The 13,559-nt window shown below is 36.7% G+C and overlaps 1 protein-coding gene across 4 annotated transcripts in view; it reads left to right on the top strand.

The window, feature by feature from the left end:
* The window catches only part of CASP8AP2 (caspase 8 associated protein 2), a 43,053-nt gene extending 29,531 nt beyond the window's left edge, over nt 1–13,522 (top strand). For 3 of the 4 annotated variants that reach the window (XM_082633600.1, XM_082633603.1, XM_082633602.1), the window contains exons 7-10: nt 2,953–5,174; nt 6,202–9,331; nt 10,414–10,513; nt 11,079–11,913. In XM_082633600.1, coding sequence (XP_082489726.1) covers nt 2,953–5,174; nt 6,202–9,331; nt 10,414–10,513; nt 11,079–11,135 — 5,509 coding nt within the window. In that variant the 3' untranslated portion in view covers nt 11,136–11,913. Of the gene's footprint in view, nt 1–2,952; nt 5,175–6,201; nt 9,332–10,413; nt 10,514–11,078; nt 11,914–12,881 lie in introns of those variants that run through there. The other variant, XM_082633601.1, reaches the window with a different exon arrangement.
* Nucleotides 13,523–13,559: the final 37 nt, after the last annotated feature.

Here is a 13,559-nt window from a genome sequence, read left to right as displayed (position 1 = left end):
CCACCTGCTAAATACCTGCTCATCTTCAGGTCTCGGCATAAGCATCCTTTTCATGCGGGACATTTGTCTGTTCTCACTGGCTAGGTCAGATCTCTTTTTTGTAGCTTCATTTACACTTGCAGTTCAGAAAGTCATGAATGGGATCACTTAATTAGTGTTCTTCTCTTCCACTAAACTGTAAACTTCATGGGAGCAGGAACCATGTCTTTGTGTCCTCACCATTTACTGAATATCTACCATGGGCAATAAATGTTTAAAGAGTGAAAGAAGATAATCCTATGTGTGGACCATATGATATTATAAAGCATTTTAGGCCTTTTGAAAATAAAGATGGTTGTGTATGTTTACTAATCTAAATCCCACAAGGTGCAACAAGTATAAGATTGATTCCTGAAATGTTGGGGAAATTTTATATATATTTGAATCTTTTAGGGGAGGGATATAATGTTTATTTTTTTGTTTGTTTTGTTTTTTTTGCGGTATGCGGGCCTCTCACTGTTGTGGCCTCTCCCATTGCGGAGCACAGGCTCCAGACGCGCAGGCTCAGTAGCCATGGCTCACGGGCCCAGCCGCTCCGCGGCATGTGGGATCTTCCCCGACCGGGTCATGAACCCGTGTCCCCTGCATCGGCAGGCGGACTCTCAACCACTTGTGCCACCAGGGAAGCCCTAGGGGTGTAATGTTTGAATAGAGTGAAAATTCAGAGAAACTGGGTGAATAAATGATGTGTTATTTCATTAGATTGTTATACGTGGTTATATTGATACATTATCTAATAAATATTCTGTCAAATATTTGCACTTATTTTTATTTATTTATTTTTTTGCGGTACGTGGGCCTCTCACTGCCATGGCCTCTCCCGTTGCGGAGCACAGGCTCCGGACGCACAGGCTCAGTGGCCATGGCTCACGGGCCCAGCCACTCCACGGCATGTGGAATCTTCCCGGACCGGGGCATGAACCCGTGTCCCTTGCATCGGCAGGCGGACTCCCAACCACTGTGCCACCAGGGAAGCCCCTGCACTTTTTATTTGTGAGCTTCAACTAGTACTCTAATGGTAAATGTTTATCATTTTGCTGAAAGTGCATTTTTAATAGGAAAAATGGAAATATTGATATAAGATAAAAATTTTAAAGTGTAAATTCTGGAAAGTGTTTAATGCGGGGGTTTATTTTAGTATATGTGCTGCCGAAGCAAGCACCGGAGGTTTATTTTAAAATAAAACTTTTGGGACTTCCCTGGTGGTCCTGTGGTTAAGACTCCATGCTTCCACTGCAGGGGCACGGGTTCCATCCCTGGTCGGGGAACTAGGATCCCGCATGTTACATGGCGTGGCCAAATAACGATAACAACAACAAAAGATAAAACAAAACTTTTGATAGTATTTTATTTAGTGTGGAGTTACGTTAAATGTGTATTACGAGCTCTGTGGGCTAGAACTATCTTTTAGGACCTTACATTTTAGTAAGTATGATGAATGTTACATGTGTGCGTGCTTTGTTGAATGTGAGTCCTTTGTCGGATAAATTTATTGCAGACATCTTCTCCCATTCTGTGACTTGTCTGTCACTCTCTTTATTGTCTTGTGAGGAATAAAAGTTCTAAATTTTAGTGAAATTCAATCCGTTTTTTTTTTTATGGTTAATGCTTTTTGTGTTCACATTTTCCCAGTTGTCTCAAAGGTATCTCCTCATGTTTATTTTTTTGAGTTTATTTATTAGTTTACTAGGACTGCCGTAACAGAGTACTACAAACTGGGTGGCCTAAATAACAGAAATTTATTGTCTCACAGTTATGGAGGCCAGAAGTCCAAGATCAAGGTGTCAGTATGATTGATGCCTTCTGCAGGCTGTGTGATGGGTCTGTTCCAGGCCTCTCCTTGGCTTGTAGATGGTTGTCTTCTTCTGTGTCTCTTCATAAAATCTTATATATATCTCTGTCCAAATTTCCCTTTTTTATAAGGACACTAGTGATATTGGATAAGGGTCCACCTTAATGACCTCACTTTAACTTGATTATCTCCAAAGACCCTGTCTTCAAATGAGGTCACTAGTTTGAGGTACTGGGGATTAAATTTTGAGGAGACACAGTTCAGCCTGTAACAAGATCCACATAAGGTCTACACATTGCCTTAAGTTATATGTCTCCTGTGTCCTCTTGTTTTATAAAAATCTTCCCTTATTCCTGAGACTTTTAAGTTTTGATGTTCTCTACACATTTAGTACTGATCAGGCATAGATTTATGGAAATTCAGGGAAGTTATAGAAGTTCAGGAAGATGGCTATGTTATTACAAAAAGCTAAAATGAGCTATTTACATTTTATTTTTAGGAAAACTGCCAGTTTTCTAAAAACCTTAGGAGTTATTTTAAACAACAAATACACACCATTCCTCTAGGAAAGAATCACAATTCTCTATTCGTTTTTCTTTTTGCACAGTATGTAACACTTTAAGATGGCTATTGACGCTTTGGCTTTTACTATGGGGTTGTATGTGAAACAAAACTAGGATAGGGAGCTACGTAGAGCCGTATTTTGATCGTCTCTGTTCTCCAGCAAGATTTCACTTTCCCTTATGTTTCAGTTGGGCTAGAGTGAAGGCAAGAAAATAATGTCACTTGTTCTAAAAGAAGTGAATTTGTGGTTAGTTTGATTGTTGTGCACCTGTACTGAAGGCAATCTGAAAGACATTGGCAAGTGCTGGGATAGAACTGAGAGGTCCTCCAGGCTTTGTTTGAGCAAAGCAAATGAAAGAGAGTTCCTTGTTTTAAAAACTGGCTCATTTCGTTGGAAGCTGGTAAATCCTTACTACTCATTCTTTTATACAAAGTAAAATTAGTTTTTCCAGTATGTGGGCCCCCCAGTTTTAAAGTGTATCACATGTGATTAAACCTTGGATTATTAAAAAGGAATTAACTTTGTTTTTTTCGTGTTAATTTCTATTTCTCAATAGATTGTCTGAGTTTCCACATCTTCGAAATACTCATAAAACTTCAAGGACACCAGATATAGTTAAAACAAAAGGTCTTAAATCCAGATCTCTCCATTTGGATGATTGTTCAAAGACTGATCACAGAGTGAAAAGTGATGTTTCTAAAGACGTACATTATAGCACTTCACTGCCACACCTCGAAAAGGAAGGAAAATCACATTCTGAAAAAAAGGGCACTTCACATTTGCCTACATCTGTTGAAAAACACTCCACCAATGGCATTTGGTCACGTTCCCATTATCAGGTTGGTGAGGGTAGTTCCAATGAGGATCACAGAAGAGGGAGGAAAGATAGTAGACATAGCCAGTACTGCAGAGGGACTGACAGAATACGAAAAGTCTTGAACAGTAGCTGTGGTGATGGTGAACCGAGGAACATAGAGGCCAGTCAGAGGCTACAAGGACGTCCTGAGAAATATAGTAAAGGCGAACCAAAGGCTGAAAGCAAAAATTCAAAGTTTAAAAGTAACACAGATTTGGATTATAAAAATGAACGCAGTAGCTCTTCTTGGGAGAAAGAAAGCTCTAGAGACAGGTCACACACTCGACTAGAATCTCAAAGTGACAAAAAACTCGAAAGACAAAGTGAAAGATCACAAAATATAAATAGAAAAGAACTTAAGTCACAAGACAAAGAAGAAAGGAAAGTTGATCAAAAACCTAAGTCAGTAGTAAAAGACCAGGATCATTGGAAGAGATCTGAACGAGCATTGCTTCCTTATTCCAAGAAGGAACTAGCAAAATCTTCTCATAATTCAAGTAAATACCATCCAGAAGAGAGAAGAGACCGGGAAGATTGTAAAAGAGACAGAGCTGTAAGTAATCATAGTTTTCAAGAAGGAAGATGTCCGTCCTCTCTTTCAACCAATAGGACTCACAAACACATTGACTCCAAGGAAGTTGACGCTGTGCACCAATGGGAAAATGCACCTCTAAGGGTAGAAAGGCATAGAACTGAAGATAAGCGGAAAAGAGAACAAGAGGGCAAAGAAGAAAACAGGCATATGAGAAACGAAAAAAGAGTACCTGCAGAACATCTGCAGAAGACAAACAGAGAGACTAAGAAAACCGCTACAGATTTAAAGAAACAGAATGAGCCAAAAAATGATAATGGTGACGTCTCTAATAATGATGTTTCTGAAGGAGTGGATAATAAAGAACCAGCAGTTAAAGCTGCAAATGGTTCAAATGAAACACAAAACAAAGACTTAAAGTTAAGCTTTATGGAAAAATTGAACTTAACTCTTTCTCCTGCTAAAAAGCAGCCTGTTTCTCAGGAAAATCAGCATAAAATAACCGATACTCCCAAATCTAGTGACATATGTGATTTGGAGTCCTTGATGCAGGCTAAAACTGTGACATGTATTCCCTCTGTCAGTGAACATATCACAGAAGAAACCAAATCAGAGTTATTGGAACCAAAGGATGCTCTTACAGCAGCATCTGAACCCAGGACCAGTGTTTCAGAAAGGAAAAGAGAAAAAGAAAATAGTTTGTTCATTAAATCTGTTGCGAATACTGTGCATTGTGAGATGCCCATTTGTGGCACAGAGATTTCCTTCTCAGCATCTGTGGAAATGCAACAAACAGAATCCTTGTTTCCATCATCAACAGAAATGGAACAGACCATTAATGGTGCCCGGGCAGCAGTTCCTGTGGTAATGGACACAGTACAAACAAATGTTTCTCAAAACTTTGGTTTGGAATTGGATACCAAAAGAAACGATGACTTAAATTCTTGTAGTATTTCCGAAGATACAGAAATGAAGGAGGCTTTTTCAACCAAAGTGACCAAATCCAATGAAAGCATTTTGCAGCCTTCAATTGAAGAAACTGTCATTTTGCCAACAGTCCTTTCAGAGGATGGTAAACGAAACCTTGAGCCTTCTCTTGTAGATGCACCACTGGTTGAGAGTAAGTCTTGTCACTTGGAGCCTTGCTTACCTAAAGAGACTCCAGAATCTTCACTTCAGCAGACTGAGTTAACGGACCACAGAATGGAAATTGGTGAAGCAAACTCAGTATATCATGACGATGAGAACTCGGTTCTGAGCATTGACCTTAATCAGCTGAGACCTATTCCAGAAGCTATCAGTCCTCTGAATAGTCCCGTGAGACCTGTAGCAAAAGTTCTTAGACTGGAAAGCCCATCTCGAGTTCCATTATATAATAACAGTCATAAAGGTAATAGTTTATATTATCTCCTATAACTTATATTTTTGTGAAAGTGTAGAATATGTCAAGATGAATCAGTGCTTTTAATTTATTTATTGATATTTATTTTTATTTTTAAAATTTTTATTGGTGTATAGTTGATTTACAATGTTGTGTTAGTTTTAGGTGTGCAGCAAAGTGAATCAGTTATACATATACATATATCCATTCTTTTTTTTTAGATTCTTTTCCTGTATAGGCCATTACAGAGTATTGAGTAGAGTTCCCTGTGCTGTACAGCAGGTTCTTATTAGTTATCTATTTTATATATAGTAGTGTGTTTATGTCAATCCCAGCCTTCCAATTTATTCCTCCCTGCCCTTATCCCCTGGTAACCATAAGTTTGTTTTCTGCATCTGTGACTCTACTTTTCTTTTGTAAATAAATTCATTTGTACCCTTTTTTTTTAGATTCCACATATAAGTGATATCATATGATATTTGTCTTTCTGTGTCTAACTTAACTTCACTCGGTATGACAATCTCTAGGTCCATCCATGTTGCTGCAAATGGCATTATTTTGTTAGTGCTTTTTATTTGAGAATTATTATTCAGACCTTTGTTGTTACCTAGAAATGTACATTGAGCCTTTAGTCTAGATTTAGGTAATTCTTACTTATACAACAAAAGGGAATGGTAGAACAGATTGTTTCAAATACTCCTTGCTTGCTTTCAGGTATATTTTTGTTGTCCAAAAGCCATCATCAAATGGCATAGAGTAGGTGATGCTGCTAACCTCAAGTAAAGAAACCTGAACAGTTGGCTGCTGGTTATCCAAATGACCAAATTCTATACTATCACTATTGTCAGGCACTTTCTGAGACCAGTAAAGACCAATGACATGAGTAAGTGTTAGAGTAATATAGTGTAAATAGTGTAAAAGCTATTAAAATAATAAATTGCCTCAACATTTAATTTTTTGTTATATTTAGTATGGAAATGTTAAATGACAAAGACTCGGTAGTCATGTGACTATAATATGCTTTTTTCTTCCACAGATGTGTTTCCACCAAATTTAGCTCATTCTACGTCCAAGAGTCAGTCTGATCTCAATAAGGAAAATCAAAAGCCAATTTGCAAATCTGACAAATTTACAGAAGCAGACTCCCACAAGAATTCATCTTTAGATGAATTAGAAGAAGGAGAAATTATAAGCGACAGTGAAAAATCTGAACCACAAAAACGTTTTGACAAAAGTACCAACCCAAGAGCTTCTGCTGAAGTGCAGAACACAAAAACTAGCCCAGGAAGTAGGAAAAGCACTGTGCATTTGGATAAAGACAACAGGAAGATATCTTCTATAAAAATCCATCAGACCAAAAGCAAATGGAATAAGAGACGAACTGAATCTAGCAGATCTTCAAAAACAGAGAAGAAAGATAGGTCAGTGAGCACTTCCAGCCTGGAAAAAATAGTTCCAATTATTGCTGCACCCTCTTCTGTCCGAGAGGTTGTGCACATGTTACGAATGATAAGAAAACACGTAAGGAAAAATTATATGAAATTCAAGGTCAAATTTTCATTAATACAGTTTCATAGGATTATTGAGTCAGCAATTTTGAGTTTTACATCACTAATTAAACACCTTGACTTATCCAAAATCTCTAAGTCAGTGACTACTTTACAGAAGAATCTCTGTGATGTTGTAGAATCCAAACTTAAGCAAGTTAAAAAGAATGGCATCGTGGATCGTTTATTTGAACAGCAGCTACCAGATATGAAAAAAAAACTGTGGAAATTTGTAGATGAACAACTTGATCATTTGTTTACAAAGCTTAAGAAAATCTTAGTAAAGTTTTGTGACTCCATAAACATTGGCAGTGACAGTGACGAAGGAAAACTTGAAAAGATAAAGAAAGAGAAAGCACAATATTCCAGTTGTCAGAAGGGGAATGTAGGCAGCTCCAGCAAAGAAACGTTGAAGGAGAAATCCCCCAAATCAGAAGATTCTGGTTACTCTAAGTCTTTAGTACGTTGTAAAAAATCTGAGGAAAAACATCAAGAGCAAAATAATTCCAGTATTAACACAGTAAAGCACAACATTAAAAAAAGTACTAACACTTGCTTTGGTAATATTAAGAGCTCTCAATTTGAAGAGGCTTCCTTGGAACCAAACTGCCCGAGCACCCCAAAGGCAGGAAAAATGGAAGGTAGCACCATAGAGGACACACAGGCATCCCAGCATGCTGCTTTGAAGCCAGAACGCAGTTTTGAGATTCTTACTGAGCAGCAAGCATCTAGCCTTACTTTTAATTTAGTGAGTGATGCACAGATGGGAGAGATATTTAAAAGTTTGTTGCAAGGTTCTGATCTTTTGGACAACAGTGTTAACTGTAACGAGAAAAGTGAGTGGGAGTTAAAGACACCAGAGAAACAGATGCCAGAGACTGTTAAATGTGAATCTCTACCAGTTTGTACAACGGAAGAACTCGTTTCAGGGGTGGTTTCTCCCTGTCCTAAGGTGATTAGTGATGATAATTGGTCATTATTGTCATCTGAGAAAGGTCCGTCTCTGTCTTCAGGGCTTTCATTGCCAGTTCATCCTGATGTGTTGGATGAAAGTTGTATGTTTGAAGTGTCCACTAACATAGCTTTAAGTAAAGATAATGTATGTAGTTCAGAAAAGAGCAAGCCCTGTGTTTCCTCCATACTTCTTGAAGATCTAGCAGTCTCTTTAACAGTACCATCACCTCTGAAGTCAGATGGTCATCTCAGTTTCTTAAAGTCAGATGTTTCGTCTAATTCAACGCCCGAAGAAGTTATTAGTGCCCATTTTAGTGAAGATGCCTTACTTGAGGAAGAGGATGCATCTGAACAGGACATTCATTTAGCCCTGGAGTCCGATAATTCAAGCAGTAAATCAAGTTGTTCTTCCTCATGGACAAGCCGGTCTATTGCTCCAGGCTTTCAGTACCACCCTAATCTACCCATGCACGCTGTCATAATGGAAAAGTCCAATGATCATTTCATTGTGAAAATACGCCGTGCGGCACCATCTACCTCCCCTAGTCATAAACAGAATATGGTGGCTGATGAATCTTTGCCAAGAGTGGAAAAGGAAGCTGATGAAGCAGTGGAGAAAAAATATATTTCATGTCAGTACAGAGTTTTTAAATCTGTGGAGGAATTGAAAATTTCCAGTAAAAATGTTGATAGCAGTACATCAGTTCATGAAGAACAGGACTGTATGATACAAACAGAGGTTCCCGATATATATGAATTTCTTAAAGATGCTTCAGGTAAAGTAGTTCATAGTACTGAAGTAGCTGAAGAATGTTTCAAGTTGCATCAAGTATGGGAACCAAAAGTACCTGAAAGCGTTGAAGAATTGCCTCCAATGGAAGAAATTCCACATTCTGTCGAGGATCATCTTCCAAACACATATATAGACCTCACAAAAGATCCAGTCACCGAGACCAAAAAGTTGGGGGAATTCGTAGAAGTAACAGTTTTAAATATTGAGCAGTTGGGATGTTCTGGAAGCAGTGTGGATCAAAATGTTCCAGTATTAGACAATATGCAGCCTGATACTGTAGATGCTTTTATTGATTTGACACAAGATGTTTCAAGTGACAGTAAAAATGAAGATAACTGTCCTGCTTTAGCTGTTGAAGACTTGGGGTGTCAGGTGATATGTGTAGATGAAGATAACTCAAAGGAAGAAAAGGTGCAAGTGGCAAACAGGCCTTTAAAATGCGTTGTTGAGGAAGCCTGTATCGATTTAACCTCGGAATTTCCCAGTTCGGGTGAAGTGAAAAAGGTTGATTTAAAATCAGAGTTGGCATCAAATTCTGATAGTTCAGAGTTGCCTGGGGCTTTGGATAATGCTCACAAAAAGAGGAAAAATCTTTCTGATCTAAATCCTTCTCAGAAAAAACAGAGAAAGGAAGCAGACTTAACTGGCAGGGAAAAGACCAAGAAAATTACCCAAGATTCTGGTGAGAATGGTGACGCTCACCGAAAGAAAGCCAGTAAGAAAAAGGTCCCTGTAGTAACTAAAGATCCCTCGTCGTTAAAGGAAAGCCCAGGGACTAAGGATGCATCAGCAGCATCTGCCACTTCTCTTACAAGCCTTTCTGCAAAGAATGTTATTAAAAAGAAGGGAGAAATTATAGTTTCGTGGACAAGGTAAGAATCTAATGAGACTAGTAAATCACCAGGAAATTTTGAGATACCAGAAATCTGTTCTGTCATGTCATCATCGTTTTATCCCATCTTAAAATAGGGAAAGTGATGGCTTACTTCAGAAGTGGCCAAAGTTGGTAGAAGATACATTCTAGGATACAACCCAGCTGTACTGTAGAACAGTCTAGAGCAGTGGCTCTTAACCAGCGATGGGTACTAGCACCGTGGACAGAACTTTTCATTATGTTTTTAACGTCACTTTACAGTGAAAAAGAAAAATTCTTTCATTTGTAAGGAGCCTGGTATACGCACATTTTAGAAAGGAGGAATGACAGGTGGTGAATAGGACAGAAAGTGTGGGTGTTTGTAATTTGAGTTTTCCCCCAAAATTAGAAGCTTCAAAAACAGGTTGTACTTTTGACTTTTATGTGAGATTTTTAAGAAATGCGGATTGAAAGACCCCATTTCGGATGTCAGGGTGACCACAGCTGGGAACCATTGAACCAGAGGTGCATGCTCTCTAGACAGGCTGGAGTGCATAATGAGAGAGACTGAATTTTGTTGAAATTGGTGATCAAGTTTGTTTAAGACCTCAGTCCTCTATGCCTTCATGTCAGGTAACCTGCAGATGGTAATAAAATCTCAGAGACTGTAATAACACACATTGGTTCAGACCATGTAGAAAAAGCAGAGGTCTGGGCATTAGAAGATCTGGCCTCTGTGTTACTTTTTGGTTCTTCTCGCTTATCAAGTCTGTGATCACATTTGGGCCCTAATTTTTAAAGTACTATACACACTACCGGTAGAATTTTTAAAAATCTCTTATTTTGTCATTAGAGACATGCATTAGTATTTGTTTTAGAAAATTTGGGAAATATGTATGAAGTCAAAGATTAAAATCATCCATAATCTTATTTTTATCTCTCAGAGATAACCATTGTCCATATTTTAGTATATATACTTGTTCTTTTTTTATGGGTTTTAATAAAAATGTCAACTCTTATTGGTAGATAGTAAGGCAGTGGAATTTTTGTTACCTTTCTGTTCGAACTTACAAAAGTTAAATAACATTTTTCCCCCTTCAGAAATGATGACCGGGAAATTTTACTGGAGTGTCAGAAAAAAGGGCCATCGTTGAAAACATTTTCTCATTTAGCTGCCAAGTTGAATAAAAATCCATATCAGGTAACTACCCCAGTTTTACATCTCTAATGTTTCACAGATGTTACTACTCTAAATATTTAGATTTGATTTTTAATGTGTTTAAAATATATAGCTATTTTTTAGCCAACTTCTTTAAAAGTATGGCTCTTTGGAGAATTCCCCAGTGTTCCAGTAGTTAGGACTCCATGCTTTCACTGCCGAGAGCATGGGTTCAATCCCTGGTTGGGAACTAAGATCCCACAAGCTGCGTGGTGCAGCCAAAAAAAAAAAAAAAGACTGTTAAAAACTTGGTGATCGTGGAAGAATTTTGAAACAATCCAAATTCTTTATTCTGTTGTTTTGCCATTTACTTATTTGATCTCGAGCAATTTTGTAATGATATTTGCTTGTTTAAGAAAGTTTGATATTGAAAAGTTAAACTAGCAATTACCTTTATTATGAAGATATTTTGTTTTTCTAACTATTACTTTACCTTTATAATTAAGGGTAACTTTCTCTGTCTTTAGATGGTTTGTGAAAATATTCATCAAAGATAAAAAAAAATTATTGAGATATTTATAATTAACCCTCATTTAAAATTTTTCAGGTCTCAGAAAGATTCCAGCAGCTAATGAAGCTCTTTGAAAAGTCAAAATGCAGGTAGTTAATGGTTACACTACCGGAAGCTAGTAAAGTAAATGTTTGACACTGTACCTGTGCAATTAATGGCCTGTTAGTCATTGAAGATGTGAGTGGTGGGTGAGAGACATCCAGTTGAGTTCCTGTTTCAGTCACAGGTTGGAGAATGGTTGCTCGTTCAGGCTTCTAAGGCACCTCATCCACAGGGACGTGGTCAGTGAAGCCTGCTGCAGTTCAGATCAGCATCTCTCCTCAGCCTTCTGAGTGTTGATGAGTCTAAAGTGGGGGGAAATGCATTTGATGATTGATAATAAATTTTTATCGATGAAGAAGAACAAAACATTCTTGAGGGAATTCCCTGGTGGCCCAGCGGTTAGGACTCTGTGTTTCCACTGCCAGGGGCCTGGGTTCTGTCCCTGGTCGGGGAACTAAGATCTTGTGTGCTGCATGGCTCAGCCAAAAAAAGGAAAGAAAACATTCTTGAATAGCATTATATTTCATAGCCAGTGAAATCTGTGCAGTCATTGTAATTTGACATTTTTTACATTTTTAATTAGGAGTGCTAAAATGCTTTAAAATACAAAACATACATTTATAAACATGAAGTCCATTGTCATCTGAAGAGGTGACATGATTTACCATGTTACATTATTAATAATGTTCACAGACATGTTTCTTTAGGCCATTCTTATATGGGTTTATTAAGGCAATAATGTTTATCAGGTGTTTCCTATAAGACCTGAGCCAATTGCTTAAATATTTTGGACTTCTATGTAAGGAAAATTATAAAGATATTTAACATATCACTATTTTTCAGTTGATTTGTAGTCATAATTATTTGAATCCAGAATGCCCAACTTTAAATGAAACTAACTCTGAAGAAGAACCATATTTGGACATTGATCTCATTGTGAAGGGTTCTGAATACTTTTGAGTTATAAAAATCTGTTTCTAAACCCAGTGTAAATTACTGTCTTTAGATCATCTGTTAATTTCAGTATCCCCTCAAAGCAACTAGTTTGTTAATGAAATCTTCAAAAGGTATTTAGTAGTGTACTCTGACATTAAAATTCTGTTTATATAATTCAGAATGTAAGATTGAATAATGAGGAATTTGAAGAAAAAGCTTATTATAAAGAACCTTTAAACAATAGTCTGATGCAAAAATGGCCTGGTTTTTTTCAGATTCACTATGCTGTAAATTTTTCACTGCCTTTAGAAAATTAAACTGAGGTTTTTTTTGTTTTATTTGAACGTTATCTTAAAATATGACTTCCGTTCTCTTGTTGAAGATAATGTTCCCTTCATGAACGAACTAACTTGTATCTGGAAATGACACTTATTAGTTTGAATTTTCCAAATTCCATTACAAATCTACAATCTTTTAATGGATTTGGTACTTGAGATTTTATTTGCTTGCATGATAGCACAAATAGTGGGTTATTTCATTCCTAGTTTTTTTTTAATTTATTTTTTATACAGCAGGTTCTTATTAGTTATCTATTTTATACATATTAGTGTATATATGTCAATCCCAATCCCTAGTTTGTTTCTTAACTGATTTTTTTTTCCTTCAGGTACTATAGTCTCATTACATTCTTATCAAAATCAGAGTGTAATGATAAAGTTACCAAACTGAGTCTGTAAAAAGCTAGTTCTTTAACCACCAATATTTATTATCTAAGTCGAACTCATTTAAAAGAACAACACTTTATGAGATGGTCATATCAGAAAAATAGAATCATAACTTTAGCATTTTCTTACATTACAGATAAGTTGCTGAATTCCTTGGAGTCTTAATTGATATTGCAAACTACACAGAAGCTTGGAATTCTTCATGTTTTTAATGGGGAAGGAGAGGGCAGTTTTATGACATTTGATTACCAGATAATAATCTGCATTTGTCATAACTTGCTGACTCTTAATCTCAAGCCAGCATGTTCACCTTGCTCCTGACATCAGTCTGATTTGCTTACCTGTTATTGGTCACGATATTTATTTTTAAACAGGTTAGAACTTGTTATTAAGATAAAAGCAACAACAAAACAGTATTGAAACCTTAGTTTTGATATTTCAAAGAAATGACTTGCTTTTCTAGATTTTTAAAAATAGTTTTGTAGAATTTTAAGCTTAACCATTATTTAGTTTGTTTCATCCATTTTTATTTGCTTTTCTAATTGCCTGTTCTCATTTTGATAAATTGTAAAATAATTTAAATAGTGTATCTGTAAGTATGTATAATTATAATGATGTAAAATACTTTGTGTGTGTGTGTGTGTGTGTGTATGTTTGGGTGTATACACACACATAATTGGCTGTACCTAGCCAAGGACTTTTTTATTTGTATAAAACTTTTTATATAAAGTTTGCTTTCTTTACCAGTAATGTATAAATAAAACCATGTAAAGTTCTGTTATATTTTGATTAGAATGTTTCTTTTAGTGTGCTT

This window comes from Mesoplodon mirus (assembly GCF_964341445.2).
Source record: "Mesoplodon mirus genome assembly, chromosome: 10".
Classification (NCBI taxonomy): Eukaryota; Metazoa; Chordata; class Mammalia; order Artiodactyla; family Ziphiidae; genus Mesoplodon; species Mesoplodon mirus.
This window is presented reverse-complemented; position numbering and strand designations above follow the sequence as displayed.